This window comes from Parambassis ranga, chromosome 3 (assembly GCF_900634625.1).
Source record: "Parambassis ranga chromosome 3, fParRan2.1, whole genome shotgun sequence".
NCBI lineage: Eukaryota > Metazoa > Chordata > Actinopteri > Ambassidae > Parambassis > Parambassis ranga.
The window spans coordinates 7,908,202-7,927,047 of record NC_041024.1 but is presented as its reverse complement, the minus strand read 5'-3'; the positions used below and the strand labels follow the sequence as shown (position 1 = coordinate 7,927,047).

The 18,846-nt window shown below is 41.4% G+C and overlaps 3 protein-coding genes, 1 long non-coding RNA gene and 1 other non-coding gene across 7 annotated transcripts in view; 3 read left to right on the top strand and 2 right to left on the bottom strand.

Annotated features, from left to right (window-relative positions):
- Positions 1 to 91: 91 nt before the first annotated feature.
- Positions 92 to 1,874, top strand: gpalpp1 (GPALPP motifs containing 1). The gene is made up of 7 exons (XM_028402033.1): positions 92 to 302; positions 423 to 549; positions 625 to 711; positions 811 to 1,081; positions 1,191 to 1,355; positions 1,433 to 1,534; positions 1,628 to 1,874. Exons 1-7 carry the CDS (start codon positions 215 to 217, stop codon positions 1,844 to 1,846), a joined length of 1,059 nt encoding a protein of 352 aa, XP_028257834.1. The 5' UTR covers positions 92 to 214; the 3' UTR covers positions 1,847 to 1,874.
- Positions 1,875 to 2,478: 604 nt separating this feature from the next.
- Positions 2,479 to 6,801, top strand: gtf2f2a (general transcription factor IIF, polypeptide 2a). Of its 3 annotated transcripts, none has more exons than XM_028401063.1 (9): positions 2,479 to 2,610; positions 2,958 to 3,031; positions 3,190 to 3,214; positions 3,366 to 3,504; positions 4,525 to 4,584; positions 5,280 to 5,361; positions 5,481 to 5,580; positions 5,660 to 5,803; positions 6,146 to 6,801. In XM_028401063.1, the coding sequence occupies exons 1-9, from the start codon at positions 2,545 to 2,547 to the stop codon at positions 6,266 to 6,268; spliced, it is 813 nt and encodes a 270-aa protein (XP_028256864.1). In that variant the 5' UTR covers positions 2,479 to 2,544; the 3' UTR covers positions 6,269 to 6,801. The 3 variants fall into 3 exon arrangements, with proteins under 3 accessions (XP_028256864.1, XP_028256862.1, XP_028256865.1); XM_028401061.1 differs by having other exon boundaries at positions 4,525 to 4,620; XM_028401064.1 differs by lacking the exon at positions 4,525 to 4,584.
- Positions 6,802 to 8,641, bottom strand: LOC114432939 (uncharacterized). The gene is made up of 4 exons (XR_003670331.1): positions 8,506 to 8,641; positions 7,672 to 7,833; positions 7,338 to 7,406; positions 6,802 to 6,982 (listed from the first exon to the last, which is right to left on the bottom strand). It is a non-coding gene; the product is annotated as an uncharacterized LOC114432939 (long non-coding RNA).
- On the bottom strand, positions 7,156 to 7,289 carry LOC114434012 (small nucleolar RNA SNORA31). Its single transcript, XR_003670449.1, has one exon. It is a non-coding gene; the product is annotated as a small nucleolar RNA SNORA31 (small nucleolar RNA).
- A 682-nt stretch (positions 8,642 to 9,323) lies between the features above and the next one.
- Positions 9,324 to 18,846, top strand: part of LOC114432938 (protein TANC1-like) — a 32,241-nt gene continuing 22,718 nt past the window's right edge. Inside the window, exons 1-6 of the mRNA XM_028401065.1 lie at positions 9,324 to 9,399; positions 10,460 to 10,663; positions 12,189 to 12,281; positions 13,817 to 13,947; positions 15,604 to 15,889; positions 16,514 to 16,798. Coding sequence (XP_028256866.1) covers positions 9,324 to 9,399; positions 10,460 to 10,663; positions 12,189 to 12,281; positions 13,817 to 13,947; positions 15,604 to 15,889; positions 16,514 to 16,798 — 1,075 coding nt within the window. The remainder of the gene's footprint in view (positions 9,400 to 10,459; positions 10,664 to 12,188; positions 12,282 to 13,816; positions 13,948 to 15,603; positions 15,890 to 16,513; positions 16,799 to 18,846) is intronic.

Here is an 18,846-nt window from a genome sequence, read left to right as displayed (position 1 = left end):
TTCTGTTGCTTTTATTTTTTTTTATTTTTTCATTTTTATTTATTGATTGCTTGCTGTGGCTATCTTTTAGCTAGCTTGATACTTACTGACGGCTCACTGTTTACTTCCGGTGTGAAAGGTCAGAATCGCTCTGTGCGATTTTTTCGGTTTGTGAGGTAGTTTAGTCCGTTAAATAGAATATTTGTATCGTTGCGTGGCTGAGTCAGTATCAAATATGTCGTCTGATAAACTAGTTGGACCTGCTTTACCCCCGATGTTCAGAAAGGAGAGCCATGACGACTACGAAGAAGATGACACAGAAAGTAAGGATGTAACACATTTTGGCAAAGATTATAGTCTACACCAAGCTGTGATTAATTGTTGCTCCAATGTTGTTATCAGGCGACAACGTGACTTTCTTGTTTTTTGTTTAATTTGTGTAGTCGCTGGGCCCGCTTTACCTCCCGGTTGGAAAAGAGGAGAACCATCGAGCTCCTCGGATGAGAGTGAACAAGAGGTAGCGGTCAAAAGAGCCAAGACAGGGCACACAGCTGGAGAAGGACCTACACAGTGGGTTTAATACTATTGAGCTGCACCTAAACTAATGTTGAATGAACAAAACATTGACGTATGCTTTCCAAACAGGGTGAACAAAGATGAAGATGATGATGATGGTTTCTTTGGGCCAGCCCTACCCCCGGGATTTAAAAAACAACAGAGCTCACCTGAAAGGTGAGCAGATGAATTCTATCATGTTTTCTGGCAAATTAAAAGCTGAGCTGCTGAAGATATGTAAGATATGGATTCTGTATCTTTACTCTGTTCCTTTAGGCCACCTGTGCTGGGACCAGCTTTGCCTCCTGGGTTTCGTAGAGCAGCATATGAAGATGACGATGATGATGATGATGATGATGATGGTGAAGATAAAGAGGGGTTTCCAGGGCCTGCCCTGCCTCCAGGCTACCAGGCTGAGCCCTCCAGCAGCGAGGGAGAGGATGAGGATGTGATTGGACCCATGCCAGCCAAAGGGCCTGTTCAGGACTCTGTAGCTCGAGACTTTGAGCGCAGAGCACAAACAATGAAAGAGAAGTTGACAAGAGATGTAAGTCTATGACAAGATTTCTCAATAACAACATTTAAAAGAAATCCTGGATGCAAGGTTAAAGTTGTTGTCTGTTGATTTATTTCCTGTGTGTATTTTTTTTAAACAGGAAGCTCCTGAGGTAGTAGCCAGAGAAACGTGGATGACAGAACTCCCCCCAGAACTGCAGCACATTGGCTTAGGGGCAAGAACGTTCAAGAAGAGGTCAGGTCCAGAAAACAAGGATCGCTCCATTTGGACAGACACACCAGCAGACAGAGAGCGGAAGGCCAGGGTAGGTAACTGTCATAAAACATTTTTTTTCCTGTATGTCATGTTCGTGTGTGTCATGGATCTGCTCTTTATGAATAGGAACGCCTTGAGGGAAAGAAGAAAGGTGAAAAGGAGAGAGAGGACAGCCCACAACTTTCTCAGAAAGATGTGGACATGGCAGAGAAAGTGTCTAAGTATAATGTATGTGTTCTTTTGGTCCTATTGTTCCTGTTTAGTACATTTTACAGGTTTTCACTTTAAACTTATATGTATGTACACACTCCCTGTTACCAGGAGTCCAAACGTGCTGAGTCTCTGATGAGCTTGCACACAAAGAAGATGAAGGAGAAATCAAAGGAGAAAGCTGACAAGCCAGTGGAGAGGAGGCCATTTGACCGAGATGAAGATCTGCAGGTTAATCGCTTTGATGAGGCGCAGAAGCAGCGGCTACTGAAGAAGTCCCAGGAACTGAACACGCGGTTCTCCCACAGCAAGGACCGAATGTTCCTGTAGCACAGTGCCAAACTGTAAAACAAAAAAAGAGTCAAAAATTTTTTTTGTACAATGTAAACTGGACTACCGTATATAGAGCTTGTTTTCAGGAGTTGTTGTTGTAAGGCTGATGATCTGGAAAGACATTAAAACTAAGCAAATATTTTCCTACGTTGATTACACAATACCAGGCTGTCTTTGAAGAATAGACTTTTTCTACATGTACAAACCAGATCTGTGGTATCGCAACTCTTCGTCCTTATTTAGTGTCCTAAAATTATTCAGGGAACCTTAGATGATGTAATTAGTATTTTCAACTCTACATGAATGATAGTAAGTGAATGTTTGGAATATAATGCTGGATTGTTTTATGCAGCATATAGTCATTTCCTTTAAAAAAAATGTTTTACAAGCTTTGTACTTAACTGTGATTGAGTTGTTGATTCATTGCATTACAGTTTAGTGCAGATTGCTGTAAATGCTACACGTGTCTGTGTCTATATTGTTCTTCATATGTCATGTTTTCTGTTTTTTACAGATTTGTTTGAATATAATATTGTTTTAAAATTAAACGCTTTGTTTTTCCTCCGACAGTATAAAAGACTGAACCGTGCTTTCGTTAGTTTGGACCTTACGATCCGCCGTACTTCCATCTTTCTTTTACGCATGCGTGAGGCGGTAGTATTGAGAATTTAGCATCAATTTATCAGTTTAAAAACATGTCTGACAAAGGAGAAGTTGATTTAACTGGTGCCAAACAAAACACGGGTGTGTGGCTCGTTAAGGTCAGTATATAAATATTTAATAATGTTAGCACGTAATACACGCAAATATCAATTAACAGAGCTAACGCTAACAGTGTTGTAGCTTAGCGAATGCGCTACAATAGGATGGGATTGTGCGTTGTGGCTAACGCTGGCTTAGCACAGTAACTGCTGGCTATCTCTGTTACATCGATGACAAGTACTTATTATAAAACATTTTAGAAACGACCAGAGTCGACTGGACACAGTAATAGCTGTTATATCGACCGATACAAACCATACAGAACTACTATGTGCTACTGAACTACTGAATGAAACTACCTTTGTCATACTTCAAGAACAATATCATACCATGTTTCTGTTTGTAGGTGCCAAAATATCTCTCTCAGCAATGGGCAAAAGCGACAGGCAGAGGCGAGGTCGGAAAAATCCGAATTTGCAAGTATGTTTACGAGTGTGTGTGTGTGTTTACCAAGGAACGTGACATATTAGTTTTTAGCTGTGGTTGGGCTCATGAAGGAATTGTATTAAATTAGATTATTACCTAAATATATGTCAATATATTGTATATTACAACTACCTATTATTCTTTATTTTCAGGAAAGGAAACCAAGGAAAACCAGAAGTAAGTAATATTTCACAAAATTAGTGTACATCCCACTACATTGCACCACTGATGTGTCCATCATCTTGCTCTATTTAGATGTCTTCTAATCAACAGTTCCACATTGGTGGATAGTGGAAACGTAAAACATGTCTGACACCATTCTTCACAGGTAACTTTCACGTTGAATGAAGAGCTGACTGTGATTCAAGGCCTTGAGAATAAGACTGTGGCCGCACCTCGTGAACACCCATTCACCATGCAGTCAGTCGGAGGTCAGACATTGGCAGTCTTCACAGAGACTTCATCAGGTGAGTTTCGGATGCAAAGTAACCGCCTTGAATGACTTTGCTGCAACATGACGCACTGTTGTGTGATGTAAAATTCCTGTTTGACTGGGCCTAGAGGTAAGTTCTGGGCACGGCCATCCTGCTACTTGTTGTACAGCTTGCTGTCTATCTGTTGCCTGCCCTGCTTGTCTCTGCGCATTGTGATCTCTTAACAAGCTTTTCCAAGAGTGTGAGGTTGTCCACTGCCCTAACCATACATACATGTGCTGTAGTGGATAAGTCAACACTCAGTGGAAACAGAAGAGTCTTTGTCCACATTCAGTGTGTGTGTTTCATTTTTTCTTCATTTAAGTAAATTTCAGTTCAGTGTTCGATCATCTGTCAGTCATTTGTTGTGGGTTGAACCTCTCGGTCAACTGCCAATCATTGCAGGGTCAGGCTCATTGACCTCATTTGGGAATGAGAGTCAATGAGTATTTGGAGATAGATTTGATTTGTGCATGAGCATCTCTATGTAGTTAGAACTTAAAACAGCCTTTTCTGTCCTCAAAATGGAATAATTTATTTATTTTTGTGCAATGGGTGATGGTGATTTTATACTGCTGTGCTTGTTTGGGAAATCATTGTGTGTGTGTGTCTGTAGGGCTGCACAGTTAATAATACCAATACATGCTAAGCTTCTTTAAACAATTATTCAGTAGACCAAGAGAAGAGATGAAGATAGGGGACAGTATATACTTTAGTTGCATAGTGTTTTTTTCCTGTTCAATCATGTGTGCAGCCCTGTTGTGAATGTGTATTAGTGGTGGAACCGAATCTGTGCTGGCTTGTTGTGAAGCTGTGCTTGCTTTGCAAACATGCACGTGTGTGCACTTTTCAGAGATGCCGCTGAGACGCTCTGTGTGATTTATTTTTTTTTTTTTTTAAACGTGTTTGTGTGCGACTAAACCCTGGGTGTGGTTCTTATTGTTCGATTTCCCCCCCCTTCTTTGGTCTCCCATTCCCTGTATTTTTATGTTTACCATCCCTCCCTTCCTGTAGGCCAGTCAGAAGAGAGATCTGATGGCAGCAGCTCAGGTTCGGGGGCGGGGGCAGGTCCAGGTGAGTCCTCCGTCTCGCCAGCAAGCGACTGCAAGAGTGAGGATCAGACACACTTGCCGTCTTTTTATTATTGTCATTAATTTGGCATCACATCACAAAAATAAGCTGTTTACATGCTTCGGAAAACGCATGTATCGGAACCAACAGTTTCAGATCTCATTTTTTTCAACAGATCTCAGTTTTCTCCTGAAGCAGAATGTTCCTGCTGTCAGTACGTCGTTTGTTTTGATTGGAATAAAGGTTGGGTCTTTGTGGTGGGACTGGATGGAGAATGTTTTTCAGCACGAATGCTGCCAGCTCAGGGTGATGAATTGTTTGAAGATAGTGCGTAAAGATGCCATGTAGCATGACTTCCATTTTATTTGGCTGGTTTGGAAAAGTGGTGATGCAAAAAGTGAAACTTCTGCAAGAAAGAAATGCATTATAAATACATATACTATAAAGAATGCTGTCACTGTGTCTGGGTGATGAAAGACACAAAAAGAAGTGTCTGGACTGAACAGGATTTTCATACCTGGAAAAAGAAGAAATGTTTCATAGTAATTTATTAACGGTCTGCTTCTATCCCTTCCCTCTTACACACACGCAGTTAACCATGGATTCCCCAGTATTTCAGTATGAAGTAAATATGCACATCTTGGATGTTTTTTTTTCTTTCTATGATTCTTATTATTCTTACTCTCCTCTTTTTCCAGATAAAATAGCCTTGGAGGGAGTGGTCGTCCAGAGAGCTGAGTGCAGACCTGCTGGTAGTGAAAGCTATATGAGGCTGAAGCGGTGAGTACTTTTTTTTTTTTTTTTATTAAATAGTGCAACATCATCATGTCCCATCAGCACAAAAACCTGAATTATTGCCACATTGATTACCTGAACCAATATTTTCTCCCCAACTACAGGTTACAAATTGAAGAGTCCTCTAAACCAGCCAGGCTGTCACAACAGCTAGAAAAAGCCGTCACCAGCAACTACAAGCCTGTGGCCAACCATGATTACAATGTAAGAAATCATTCACTTATTTCATCTTGGTTCAAAGTGTAGTGTCATAGCTTAGTAACATGGCCTGTTCTTTCTGCAGCGGGAATATGAGCGGAAGAAGAAGGAGGAGGGCAAAAGAGCCAGAGCCGACAAACAGCAGGTGTTGGACATGTTGTTTTCTGCATTTGAGAAGCACCAGTACTACAACATCAAAGATCTGGTGGACATCACCAAACAGCCTGTGGTAAGACTGGAGGAGGAGTCTGGCTCCGTTATGATGTTTATACTGCCAGATTTTATACAGTACTGCTGGCCCAGTACGTTTGAATAGATGGATAATAATACACCCTAACTGGGCTAAAAATCAGTATGTATATATAAACTGTACAGATTAAGGAATATGTACACATAGATAATATTTAAGGTATTATCATGAATTACAAAATTACTCAAGCATGGAGGATTTGATTAACACTGCATGTTACAGACAAGCAAAACCAGATCATTAAGGCTAAAATAAGGCCTTGGCATGGATCAGCATTTGTCTTTTACATGTTTCATTTTATTTGTGCACCCCCCCTCCCAGATTTACCTAAAGGAGATCTTGCGTGATATCGGCATCTACAATGTCAAGGGAACACACAAGAACACCTGGGAGCTCAAACCAGAGTACAGACATTACCAAGGTGAGGAAAAGACTGACGAATAGCGTTTCAACCTCCCACTGCCGGCACACCACCTTGCCGTTTCACAGGATTCCCTGTCAGACCTGAACTTTGAGGTCCTCTGAGGATGCACCAGATCATAACAGCCACAGGTTGAGTTTTACTGGTAGAGGTTATGAAGCATCTCATTACCCAGAGGACAAAATGAGGCAGTATGAAACAAATTACTGTTTCATGCTCACCTCCTTTGTCTTGATGTGTTTTCTACCACAGGTTTTATAAAGTAAAAGATTAACTAGGATAATATTTTAATACTGACTAGTACAATTCAAAATTAAAAGGTTTTTAATTACCTCAGAGGGTTGTTGGTACACTGGTAATTACTTTTGCTGCAGATGTTTCTCTAGTCATTTGTTTTGAGAGTTGTCTGCATAATGATATACTTGCATAGACAAAAGATAGTTACTGTTTTCCTGTGTTGCGTTTTCCACGACAGCCCATCTTTGTCATTTTAGATTGTTTTACATTGATCTTTTTATGCAATAAATGTGTTTGAATAAAGTGAATTTGACAAATATTTGATCTGAATAGCTTTATTTAGTAAACAAGTGGTGTGACACATTACATGTATAGAAGGTGACAAGAATTCCTGTCTTCTCTTCAATGGAGAACACATACATGGGAAACTGAAACAATAAAGTTGTATCAGGTAGAGGGAGAATATGTTCCACTGCTTCAAACTCCGTCCTTGCCCTCATCTGCAAGGTAATAAAACCTTTAAAAGATGCGACACAATAAGCAATGATTACATATTAACTTTAATGTTAATCTCCCTGGAATGCACAAGCATATTGTACAGGGATCTATTTGCTTTAGTGTGTAAATTAACAATACATCGACTCATTGAAAACATTCTCTTGTGAGTTTGCTCAAATGTATTCCTCAATTCAATCCGTGCTGCCATTACAATTTAGCAGTCAGAAAGCGCGAGGAAAGTTCGGTTTAGCATCTCTATGCAAACCCAGAAGCCAATGAAACTTGCCTCAGGTCTATCAGTGGATGCATGTTCACCCCAGCTATATATGGAATTATAATATATTATGGGATTCTCACCTGCATTCATCCATTCTGGCCATGATGACACAGCAACGTCTCACAGCTCCACTCACCCTAAGCTTAAACCTGAAAAATGCAAAAAACAAAAACCATGACAAATACAAATACTTTAATATTTCAACATCTTGGATTTATCCTCCCCTATTCAATCCGAGGCACCATGGAAAAATGGTGGGCAGAAAGCGCGGGGACATTTAATATTGCATCTGAAATCATGAAACCCAGGATATCTCACGACAGAGAGCCCAGGCTGTCAAGATGCAACGTGTGACGAGAACAAAGAGCTTTATCTACACATGTGACACCAGAAGACGAACAGATCTATACATACATGTTCCTGGAGACTTGGTAGAGGAGCCCTCTAGGATCACACATGCCTTCAAATAACAGCTCATGGTGTTAAAGCATCATTAGGACATCATACTTCACATCCAATACAGCCATCATCCTCCAGCTGACTCATCCAGGTGCTCACCAACTGGCATATGATCCACTAAGGGTTCAAAAAAAGTACAGAAACAATGTTAGTCGTCATGATTTAAAGTCAATCTATAACCACTATGTAGTCTTAATAGTAAAACAGTTTTAGTATCAGTCAATATGTAATCCAGCAAAATCGCATTGATATTGTAACAAATTTGTAACTTTACTTTTGGTTACTATTACCAAGTCTGCCAGTTTACAGAGTAGTTACGCATGAAATACTACGTCTTTATTCTTCTTATGTACAAAGAGGCATCCTTAAGTAGCATTACTACGACACAGCTGGACAAGCTAACGAAGCAATATCAACCACATTAAATTTGACGTTTTACTGTTAGGATATTGCACCACTTGCCATACGAAACCGTAGACGTTAGCTACTTAGCTAAACTTAGCACTACGATGAGCTAGCTAGATAGCATCCGGGGCCATGCTAAACTTTTTGTATCCCGAGTGGCTTATGCGCTGGAAAACACAAGTGTCCTCACTCCGTTACAGATTTCCTGTGTTATTTTACGCGTCTATTAATGTCACTCTCACGTTTTTGTACGCAAAACTTGCGACAGTGATACACGTTGGTACAAGCTAATTCACACGTGTCCACCACTGCTACACTGAAATGCTACAAGCTCCACTGACTGTTTTGTCTCTCTTCAAAGAGCAAATAAAATAATATACTTACAAGAGATCATGTTGTATGAGATGACTGAAATGCTCATTCTGTACTTTTAATAACTAAAAAAATAACTGTCTGTCCACCTCTGTCTCACAACGAGCACAGTGACTGAAAGGACCAGACGTCTGTTAGCTTCCAGTATATATAGGTTACTGTTGTTGCTCCATTTCGCCCCCTTGTGGACAAAGGTTTAACTTTCACCATCGCCTCCTGGTGTTCACAGACTTGATTGACATGATTACAGTGAAGATAAACGTTTAATCCAATTACCCTATAAAAAATAAAAATAAAAATCTATTTCTTAAATTTAATACATTTTTATGCACAAATATTATTGTGATTCGGTAGCATAATGTTTCATTGCTGTTTTTTTCTGAGACTGTTGTGCACCAGTTTTAATTAGTATGTAATTATTAGTAGGTAGCTATTGGGAAATAAAACATAATGAAGATGAACCATTGAGGATTACATATAATGCAGACGAAGCGAGCACGCATGTGCACGAGGCGCGCGCCCGCCTTCTTCTCCTCCATCACTTCAGAAGTGCAGGCGCACTTCTTAATTGGACTCCGAGAGTTAAAATGCTCCTCCATTAGCTTCCTGTGGATTCACGTGAAGCCATGCAGTCAACAAAGAAGACCTAAAAACAGGTAACCTGAGGATTTTACGGACCTCCCCTGTCGCTGTGCAGCCATTAATTAATGTTGATTTGACTAGATTGTCATATAGTCTCATTACTAACAGCATGTGGCTTGAATTAATAACTAGCAGCGGAAAAAACATAAATAACCATTTAACTTTTTCTCTTTCCAGACAGCCCAGATATGTTCAGAGCAGTTTTTGGAAATAAGAGAAATGGAGGAGGGAAAAAGGAGGAGAAGAAAAGCCAGAGACATCCAGGTAAGAAGGAAACTACCTGTATAACAGAGGTATGGACTTTACTCTTTACAATAAAATGACACTTAATTCTATAGTAGTGTTTTTTTAAAATCACAGTTTTTTTTGTCCTGGGGTCACAAATGGGGAAATGAATCTTACTGTTGTAGGTCCTTTATTATTTGATTGTAATGTTCAGGTTCTCTTCTCTTGGGTGATTTAAGTAGAGCCTTTTCAATTAGCCTAATTCATCAGTGTGTTCCGTCCTTCACACAGTGTCCCGCAGCTTTCCTTTAAACTGTGTCAGATGAAGTTAGAGTGGGTTAAGCAAACATGCTGACCTACTAAACACACACTAAGTGTGAGTGAGTTAATAATCCATCCATTTCTTTTATATTCAAGTGTTATGTTGGCTGTTGAATAAGGCAAATGTTTATTAGAGTGTTAGAATAAATAGAAGGAACATTTAGAAGGAACATTTTTTATTTTTCTTGGGGGTGGGGGGCATTTTGCCAACATGCTGCAGTAAAGAAGAGATTTCAGATGGCGCAGTGGTGATACATGAACATAAGTAGAACTCAGTATTAGAGCAACCATGTTACTCATTAATATTTAACTATGTGCTGCACTGGGTAGCAAGAACAGAGAGGGAGATGGAGAACTGTGTCAGTCTCATTAAAGTGATATAGTGTGTTTACAGTACATCGGCATGGCTCTGATCATCTGCAGAAAGATGGAAAGTCTTCCTTACATTAAAAGCGAATGATCCTTGTGAACTTTCAAATTATGTAACATGTGACTGTGTGATGTTTGGCAGTAGATCTGTGGCCCCTTATGTGGTTAAAAAAAGCCTGGCTCGAACATGAAAAGGACACAAATACTGAATAAAAATATAATAACTGTAACCTGTTTGATGAGTGTGATCCAGTTCCTTTAAATAGTTGATCTGGGAAAAAACAAGTTTCCATTACATCATTCAGCAACATGCCTCCAAGTGACAGCCTGACAGTAAAGCATGTTTTATACTCTGTGATCTGCTGAATCAACTTTGCTTTTTCCTCTCTTAACAAACTGCTCCTCCTAGGCGGTGAGGTGTTCACACACAGCACCCTGCAGAAAACTAGCGGCCGGCGTGCCGCACACTACCAGGACCATGACAGCGGTTACACCGAAAGCCCCTTAAAGCTGATGAGACTGACCAAGGGCGTCTCCATCTCATTACCGTCCTCCCCTCTTCTCCCTCGCCAGGCCGACATAGTCCCCTCTCAGTCCTGCATCAGGTTTCCAGGTGGGTTGAATTTAAATGGTGATAATAATACTAATAATGATAATCAAAACAAAGCGTGGCGTCACTATGAACAACGGAGAATGATACGGAGCTGCACATCAGGGAATGACTAAGAATAGCAGACGGCTTTTATGGGTTTGCTTTGATTAGCAGGGAGCTTCTGTGGTTTCAGCTGTTCCACGCATGTGACAGAAAATAAGAGAACGTACAGACCGAGCCCCCCCAGGGCCCCAAAACATATGACAGATTGTCAGAGTAAATAATTGAGCAACATAACTTAAGGCAAGGAACCCCAATTAGGTAGGTCAACTTTGAGATATTGTATCAGTTTCCTGTGTGTTAAATCTTCTGTAGAGACAAAATAAATAGAAAATGTACTCAAGGCCCTCTTACTGTCACAGTGTTGGCTGTGGACTTAGTGAAGCTGTGGCTTGGCACACATAACTTATTTGAAGAATTTGATGAGTTTCTTAAGAGATTTTCACATTTGAGTTGAATTAGGTGCTTCCAGGCTTTTGATGCTTCACCAGTGATAAAACACTCACAGTTAATTTGATTTACAGTGCCTGTATGTACATTTAAGGTAAGGATAGGCAAACTTAGATGACGAACATGAAAAGTAAAGAGTTTATTTTATGGCGCCTTCTAATAAAATGGGTCAAATTTAGCATTTTTATGATGTATATTTCTCTGTGAATATTTAATTTAGTTTTGAATCTAGTAAACACATATAATATATGCATGTCTATGGAAGCATTCAATATTTTAATACTAAAACTTCTCTGCCTACCTGGGATGGGATGAAAGATACACTAGGTGGCAGTGTCCTGCAGCAGGTTCAGCCATTCAGAAAAACAGGCGCAAATACATTACATTACACCGCATGCAGTATACTGCCCTGTTTTTCTCATATATAGGCCGAACAAATATGACAGGAAAAAAACACTGTACAGTGTTGTGGCTTTCATGTCATTGGTGGCCATGCGAAAAAGTCACATATTGAACAGTGGGGTATTTGAAGCAGCACAGGGTTTCTGTGTGCAGAATTCAGATACTGAACCACCTCGAGTATAAAAACGTGACATTTTGCAAACATCTCATTGTTGAACGCTCCAGTTCTAAAGAATCTGTGCTTCCAAGAACCCTGAGATGTTGTTGCATAAAATGAGACACACCCACACACATCAGAGTGCACCGCTGTCCCTACCACACACACACACACACACACACACACATTAGCTGTGTTAATATATTATAGATAAACGCCCACGCTACAGTGAATATTGTACTGTTTGCATGCATGGCTCGCACTCTGTACATTCTGCTTTGTACTCTTGGGACGCAATTCAAATTCTGCACCACAGATCTCATCTGGGAAGGCTTAATCTCTCTCATTCTCTCTCTCCCTCACTCACTTTCTTTCATATCCCTCCCTATCTCCACCCTCGATGCCTCCCTCCCTTCCTCCCTCCCACCCTGCCTGCTCTCCCTCCCGCTCCCTTCTGCCTCTTTGCTGTGGCCGAAGGACGGGTAAGGAAGCTGGAGTATGTGGATGGCTCTTCCAGAGCGAGAGAACCTCTTGTCTTTGCCTCGTGCCGTGGCAAGGCAGACCACAGAGGTGAGAACAGGAGAGTGTGGGCGTGTATTTAGCATCATGTCTGTTTTTTTCCCAGGTATTGATCAGTGAAGCTGAATGAGAATGAGGTAGAGGAGAGAGAATGAATGATGTGAGGTTCAAGAGGGAAAAGAGTGTCCCTGCGAGTCTGTGTGTGTTTTAATTTCATCTGAAAGGCATTGCATCAAGTTTTTGCTCTCAGGTGTGTGTGAGAACACTGATGTCTCTGTGTTATTCATTGTTTTAACACAGTTTCTCCTGAGGCTTTAACCTGACTTCTCTGCATGTTTCATGTGCGGTTAAGATGAAATTAAAGCAATAATGGTGTAAATATCCACATCTTTGCCAGCTTGCTTTGTGTTTCTGACCAGAGGGCTACCCTTAGGCTAAACAGATTTCATGAGGCATCTTCCATCCTGGTTGCCAGGCACCTCTCAGCTTCCCGTTTCCAATGGCAACTGCTGGGTGGTTTGATGAATAGTACTGGACATTCAGTGTGTGTCCTCATGTTACTCCAGATTGGATCTCAGTGCTGTGCTGACTAAATGTAAAGTTTTCTCTCCTCCCCCTTGCTGAAATACACATCCTACCCAAGTCTTCAGCAGATTTTCAAGCTGCAAAAAAAAAAAAAACGAGTATTGACACCGTGGAGCTCCACACAGAACAGAAACGACAGAGGCTTGCCTCATAAAACTGACCTTGATCCCCTCATGGCTGTAGGCTTGTCTTTGGCACACAGTTGAGTTGAAGGTAAGTGAGATATGATGCAGCACCTTTGAAGGAAGAGCGTGAGCCAGCAAGACAGATTGAGAAAGAATCAGAGGAGGGAGTGCGAAATGAAAATGATGTCTAATCGAAAAAGATGTTTGCGAGGAGGAGTGAGGTGTTCCTGTAATCCGTGATGTCCTGTCATCCTGTTTATACGCCTAATCAATATGCATGTTACTCAGATGATAACAGTACGTAGATGTGAGGTGTGAGGAACGGAGGGGTGCATTGCTCAGCTGCGCAGAGATGCGAAAACTGTTAAAGCCTTACTTTGCTGAGTTGAGTGTGGACGTTGGAGGAGCAGGGGGGGGGGTTGGAGGTCAAAGCATCAGGGAGCCTTAAACAGTGATAAATGAATGCAGCACATGGCCTGTGTCAGCCAATCTCTCCTGGGGCAATAGTGAAGGCAGAGCCAAGGCACTCCCTCTTTCTGCTCCACAAGTCGACATGGAGCTCATTGAAATTCGCAACCCGTCTCTTAACCAAGAGCACCTGGCAGGCGTGTGCACGGGCAAACTCACAACCTCACACAACCTCTCGCTGCTGACTCAACCAGGGACTGGAAAGCCACTGTCTGTGCATTGGTAATCAGTGCAGCTGGGACGTGCTGACCTGTGGATGCATACGTTTCGTGCAGCCCGCTGCCGATGCTGTTGGTTGGGAACCTTACAAGGTTAAGCTGAGCATGAGACTGGACGGCGGTTTCATTTAGCCTGCTGTGTTTCCATTTACATGTTAATCCCTTCGTCCTGAATGTGTGTGTCTTCCAGACCTCCACGTGGAGCCCCAGCCTGGCTCCTCCCTCTCTACCCAGGAACTGATGACCAGACTATGCTTCTTATTGGGAGAAGCAACGCCCGGCACTGCTAGCTCTCCTATGGAGGACAGGAGGGAAAAGAAGGTAGGGCAGCATATTGATTTACTGGCCCCTTGTTGTCATGTTATTTAAAAAGCTGATGGATTGTTCAAGATATAACCTTCATTTGTAAATAATCTTTTATAGTTTTTTAATATTGATGATTGAGATTGAGCACTCAAACCCCCTTTGGTAAAATTGATTTTTTAATTGTGTTGCTACACATCCCCAGGCCTCCATTTGTACACTCAGCGCCCTATTAGTTTAACCCCTCTCTGTGTGGAGAGTTATTGTGAGAGGTTATGTCTCTCCATCTCTGTGCCTTTGCATTGCTCAGCCTTGGCCCATTTTCTCAGCCTCATTCCACCACCTGAGCTCCAGATTCAGTCAGTTACACAGAGATAGCGAGGCTCAGATGAGGAATGTGGGTTGTCCTGGCTAAGATAGATGAGGCTTTGGTATAAAGGGAATAACAGCGAGCTGTATAAACTCCTGCTACCTCGTCTCCCAACGGTCACTGCATGCGTTGCAGAAATGTTGCATCACTTACAAAGAGACCTGAAGTTCACGTGATCAAATAAAGAGCATACGGAACGTTCAAAACAGAAAAATGTCCATGTATTATACATTATATTGTAAAAAATTTGATTATATGGTTTTGAACATTAAAAAGCAATTGGGATCTCTTAAAGGGGTAGTTCACCTAAAAATAAAATAAATGAAATTACATTTTTTATCTATAGCCCACCAATTTATCTATCTTGATATATTTTGCTATGAATTCCAGAGTTTTGGACTTTTTTTGCCAATGGAGGGCACTCTGCTAATGGTGTCAAACTATGCTACAACTAGCAACCAAAACAACTAACAACAAGGTCTGAAGATTTCAGATATCCAAGCATCTGCAGGGTTTTAAAAATATTTTGAAGACACACAAATCCTCTAAAACTAAAGGAACACAAACTTTCACTGCATTTCTTCGTATAGTTATAAATTATAGCAGAGCTACAATAGAAAACTGTATCTATGCTGGTATAGAATTTCCTCTGACAAGTGGGCTTCAGAGTGGATTCTTCTGAGATCAAACCATGCTAACTGTTGTTGGAAAAAAAAAAGAATTTCAGCCTTCTAAGCTCTTAGCTCTGTAGATTTTTTGCACTATAATAGCCTCACTGTGTTCAAAATTTGCCAGCCTTTACATGCTCCAGTCCAGTGTGCTGCCAAAAACAACTGAAGCATGTACTTTTAACACAGAAACACCCACTGTAATGGTGCCTTCATCCAGTGTTACAAAATCTGCAAATGTGCATATAGCTGTGAGCATATTCACAATTCACAGTATATGCACGGACAGGGACTTTTTACAGGATAAAAGTAAAAGTACAGGTGATTTTATTTTCAACACAACCAGCCATGGCAGGCACCATTATGAAAAACAAGGAAAATGACAGTCATGGGTGAAAATGACTGGAATTATCCTTTCAATTCCCATCTGCACTCAAAGAGTCACAGAGAAACAGCATGCATGAAGGCAAACACTGTCACGCAGTGAGAAGTACTGCTAAAAGGGTGACAACTGACACTGTTAATTTACCATACTTTTTAAAAATAAAAGATTTCACTAAATATGTTTCTGTTGTTTCTTCCCTCTGCATCTTCCTCAGAGTCACTCACTTGCTTTCTCTGCTCTCTGCTTTTCAGTGTGACACCTCCGCCCAGGGGGGGAGTCCCAGCTCCACTCTGACCTGCAGCACCGCCTCTCCTTGTTCAGAGAGCCCGACCTCAACCCTGAGCACCAGTACTGGAGGAGGCCAGTCTTTGCCGCAGCCTTTACCCCTACCTTCTCCCCGCTGCGGCTCCAGCAGCAGCCCCAGCGGAACCCTCTCCAGCCCTGCACGCAGTCCTGCGCCTTGTCGTGGGAGCAGCCCTGGACCACCATCTCAAAGCCCCACCTCAACTCTGGAGAGCAAGGATAGTGGAATTATAGGTGAGAACTGCTACTGCTGCTGCTGCTGCTGCTGTCTTTCCAAAGGCCATCTGTCAACATTATATGAGCTCAGGGTGTTTATTTACACTAGGTGAAGCCAAGCCAGGCATCACTAGAAGAGTGAGCTTAACGAAACTCACTGGCCTATTTAACTCGATATACGACAATTTTCCATTTCACAGAAACCGAATGCAACCCCTCTCTGAAATGCCACATGCTGTTAGGAAGTTACATGCAATATAATTTAGTTTTAAGTCTTTATCCAACATGCACCCCTACCCCACAGCTCTGTGCCACTTCAGCCTCAAGGCTTCAGCTCCCTCCTGTCAAAACTGGGACACTGCTGTCTTTGTTGCTTATGGGTCTGATTCTCCCAAAATAGGACACTTTTTTTCTCCTTAAATAGAGTTTGTATTTATAGTTGAATACAAAAGGGCAAAGGCCATATTGGGTGCAACAAAACTCAGATAACTATGCTGGTTGAGTTTTGCTGGTGTTGATAGTATTGCTCAGTTAAGAGTCTCCAGTCAATTTTAGGTGCATGTGCAAGTAAGCACATGTTTCCTGACAGATGTTCGTCTTTTTTTAGCCTTGTTATCTCTACCTTCTTTTTGCACTGCTCAGCAACCATCACTAGTTCTTCTGAGAATGAGGAGCGCAGCGCCTCCAGCGAGGTCCCGACTAAAGAGGAAGGTTCTGTGGGCGTTTCCGGCATAATGGGCCATTCAAACGAGGACCGCCATCCTGGGCCAACCAGAGACAATCTGACAGTTCAACCTCAAGATGAGGCCTTACCTAGGACTGAAATTATGGAGCCCAGGACTCCACCAGCACCGAAAAGGCCCCTCCCCCAACATCACATACACAGCACCTCCTCCCTTGCGATGCCTCGTCCAAATTCAGTGGCAGGTATGATTACCTTCATTTATTTATTATTTAAAAAATATGTTTAGAGATTATCATGTGGCTGCTCACTTTCTTGCTGAGAACATTGAAAGATCTTAGAAGAAAGCCTGGAAACAGTGTCAAGCAAAATGAATCAAAGCCGCCTACTAGCACCATATAAAGCTCACTAATTAACACGTATTTCCTGGAGTTTTGCCGTCACCTCGGGGTTGCTAGTCAGCTACCAGAGACTCCAGGAAGTCACTGTTTCTGGCCAAGAAAAAGTCCCACACATAGCCCCCCATAAAACCAAAATGTGTCGTTTTTACACCTCCATTCTTTTATACATAACAGACATAATTAGTGAGCTTCTGTTACGCTGCATATGAAGTCGGCTAATGAGGGTATGAATGTGACAGCTGTGACCTGTGTGATTAATTAATGGCATGATTAATATTGGCTGAATGGCAAATTGATTGGATTGATTGTTGACTTGACATTTCACAGCTATTCATCTAATAAAGTGCAAGATGTCTGTGATGCAATGCTTAAAACTTCACTGCACCATGTGCTGGTGCTCTACTTACCACACCGAGGCTGGTTGCACACACAGTGAGCAGCACCTGTTAAATGTCCTGGGAGGACTCTAGTTGTCAGAAAAATACCCCCCCCCTTTTTTTCTCTCTCAGTCACGATCTTTGCTCGTGCATGAGGCTCTTTTTCTTCTCTTAGATGTCATTTCATATGTGGTGGGAGCAAAGGAAAAGATTCCCTAAGGAGTGGATTCACAGTAACGCCTGCCAGTTTCTTCTGTCAGCTGGTGCTTTCATTTAGGCGCTCTTGATGAAATTCAGAGCAAATTTTTTTTTACTCCACAAAGAAACGATATTAGCACATCGTAACTATATAAAATACACACGCTAGTTAACACGAATGCTTTCTTTGAAAAATGAATGATGTATTATTTATAAGGAACATGCAGCCTATACATTAGTGTGTGTAACATTAAGCAGCAGCAGAAAATTAAGAGCAAACAACTGAAAAACAAATGTGTGTATTATCTACAGAAGCTCAGATTTAATTCTACAAAAAAAAGGTGGATGCTTGTTCACCTTATATGCCTGTGTGTCCTTCCTCAGATAAAATGCTGATTCCTGCAAACACAAGAACACTAAAGGTAGTTTACAGAGTCAATACAAGCTGCCTGCTTCATCACCTCTTCAGTGTACTGAGACTGCACGAGGCTATTCTGGCAGGAAGCGGCATGTACAGTATGATCGCTGTCAGTGGAAAGGGTGCCTAAAGCATTCTGTGTTTTTTATTATTTCAGATGCTGTTACTGTATAGATGCATCCTTTCCTAGTGTCTAAATTAGCAAGAGTCCACTGAGTATTTCAGTGTAAAATGCTGCAGTAGCAGCCTTGTACAGTTCTTCATCATGTCAGTGCCACTGGCCTACAAAGGCACTGGTGCATCCTAGTTTTGATAAGGGAACACAAGCTGCACAAGCTGCAGAGACAAATTCAAATAAAAGGAGCATATTTGAGGACACTGACACCACTCTTGTGTTTCATAAACATAGTTAGTTTATCTTAGCTTGGCTGGACACAAAGAGGCAGAGCTGTATAATTATGTCCAAAAGATTTTTTTTTCTCTAAGATGATTCACACCATCAGTTTTCTTTCCTCCTCTCCATATAAACTCAGAACCGAACATGATTTAAAGCAGCTTTATTTATTAAAACTATAAATCTTTGCACACTGGGGCTCTGATGTGAAGGGCCAGCCATAGAAAAGCACCACTAGCTCTTTCTTATCCTTTTTTACAAATAGTTATATAATGTTTTTCTTCTCAAAAGAAAGAAAAAAACAAGGAGCAGCTGTGCAACATCAAAAAATAACACAAGAACAAGGCGATGCTGCCTCATTAAATAATTGCAGCATGATGGTTCACACCTGGGGCTGGTTGTTTTTACTAAAACCAGACTTTTAAATGGTACTAACTAAGCCTTTTCTGATACGAACAACTCTGCAATGCCCTGCCACTACTGCATACTCCAGTACTCCATATCA

Excerpts from the sequence above, each read along its gene's own strand:
- gpalpp1 (XM_028402033.1), top strand. The coding sequence starts at position 215 with ATGTCGTCTGATAAACTAGTTGGACCTGCTTTACCCCCGATGTTCAGA. Across the intron at positions 550-624 it reads GCTGGAGAAGGACCTACACA|GGTGAACAAAGATGAAGATG; the intron begins GTGGGTTTAATA and ends CTTTCCAAACAG. Across the intron at positions 1,082-1,190 it reads AAGAGAAGTTGACAAGAGAT|GAAGCTCCTGAGGTAGTAGC; the intron begins GTAAGTCTATGA and ends TTTTTTAAACAG.
- gtf2f2a (XM_028401061.1), top strand. The coding sequence starts at position 2,545 with ATGTCTGACAAAGGAGAAGTTGATTTAACTGGTGCCAAACAAAACACG. Across the intron at positions 2,611-2,957 it reads CGGGTGTGTGGCTCGTTAAG|GTGCCAAAATATCTCTCTCA; the intron begins GTCAGTATATAA and ends TTCTGTTTGTAG. Across the intron at positions 5,362-5,480 it reads AGCTATATGAGGCTGAAGCG|GTTACAAATTGAAGAGTCCT; the intron begins GTGAGTACTTTT and ends CCCCAACTACAG.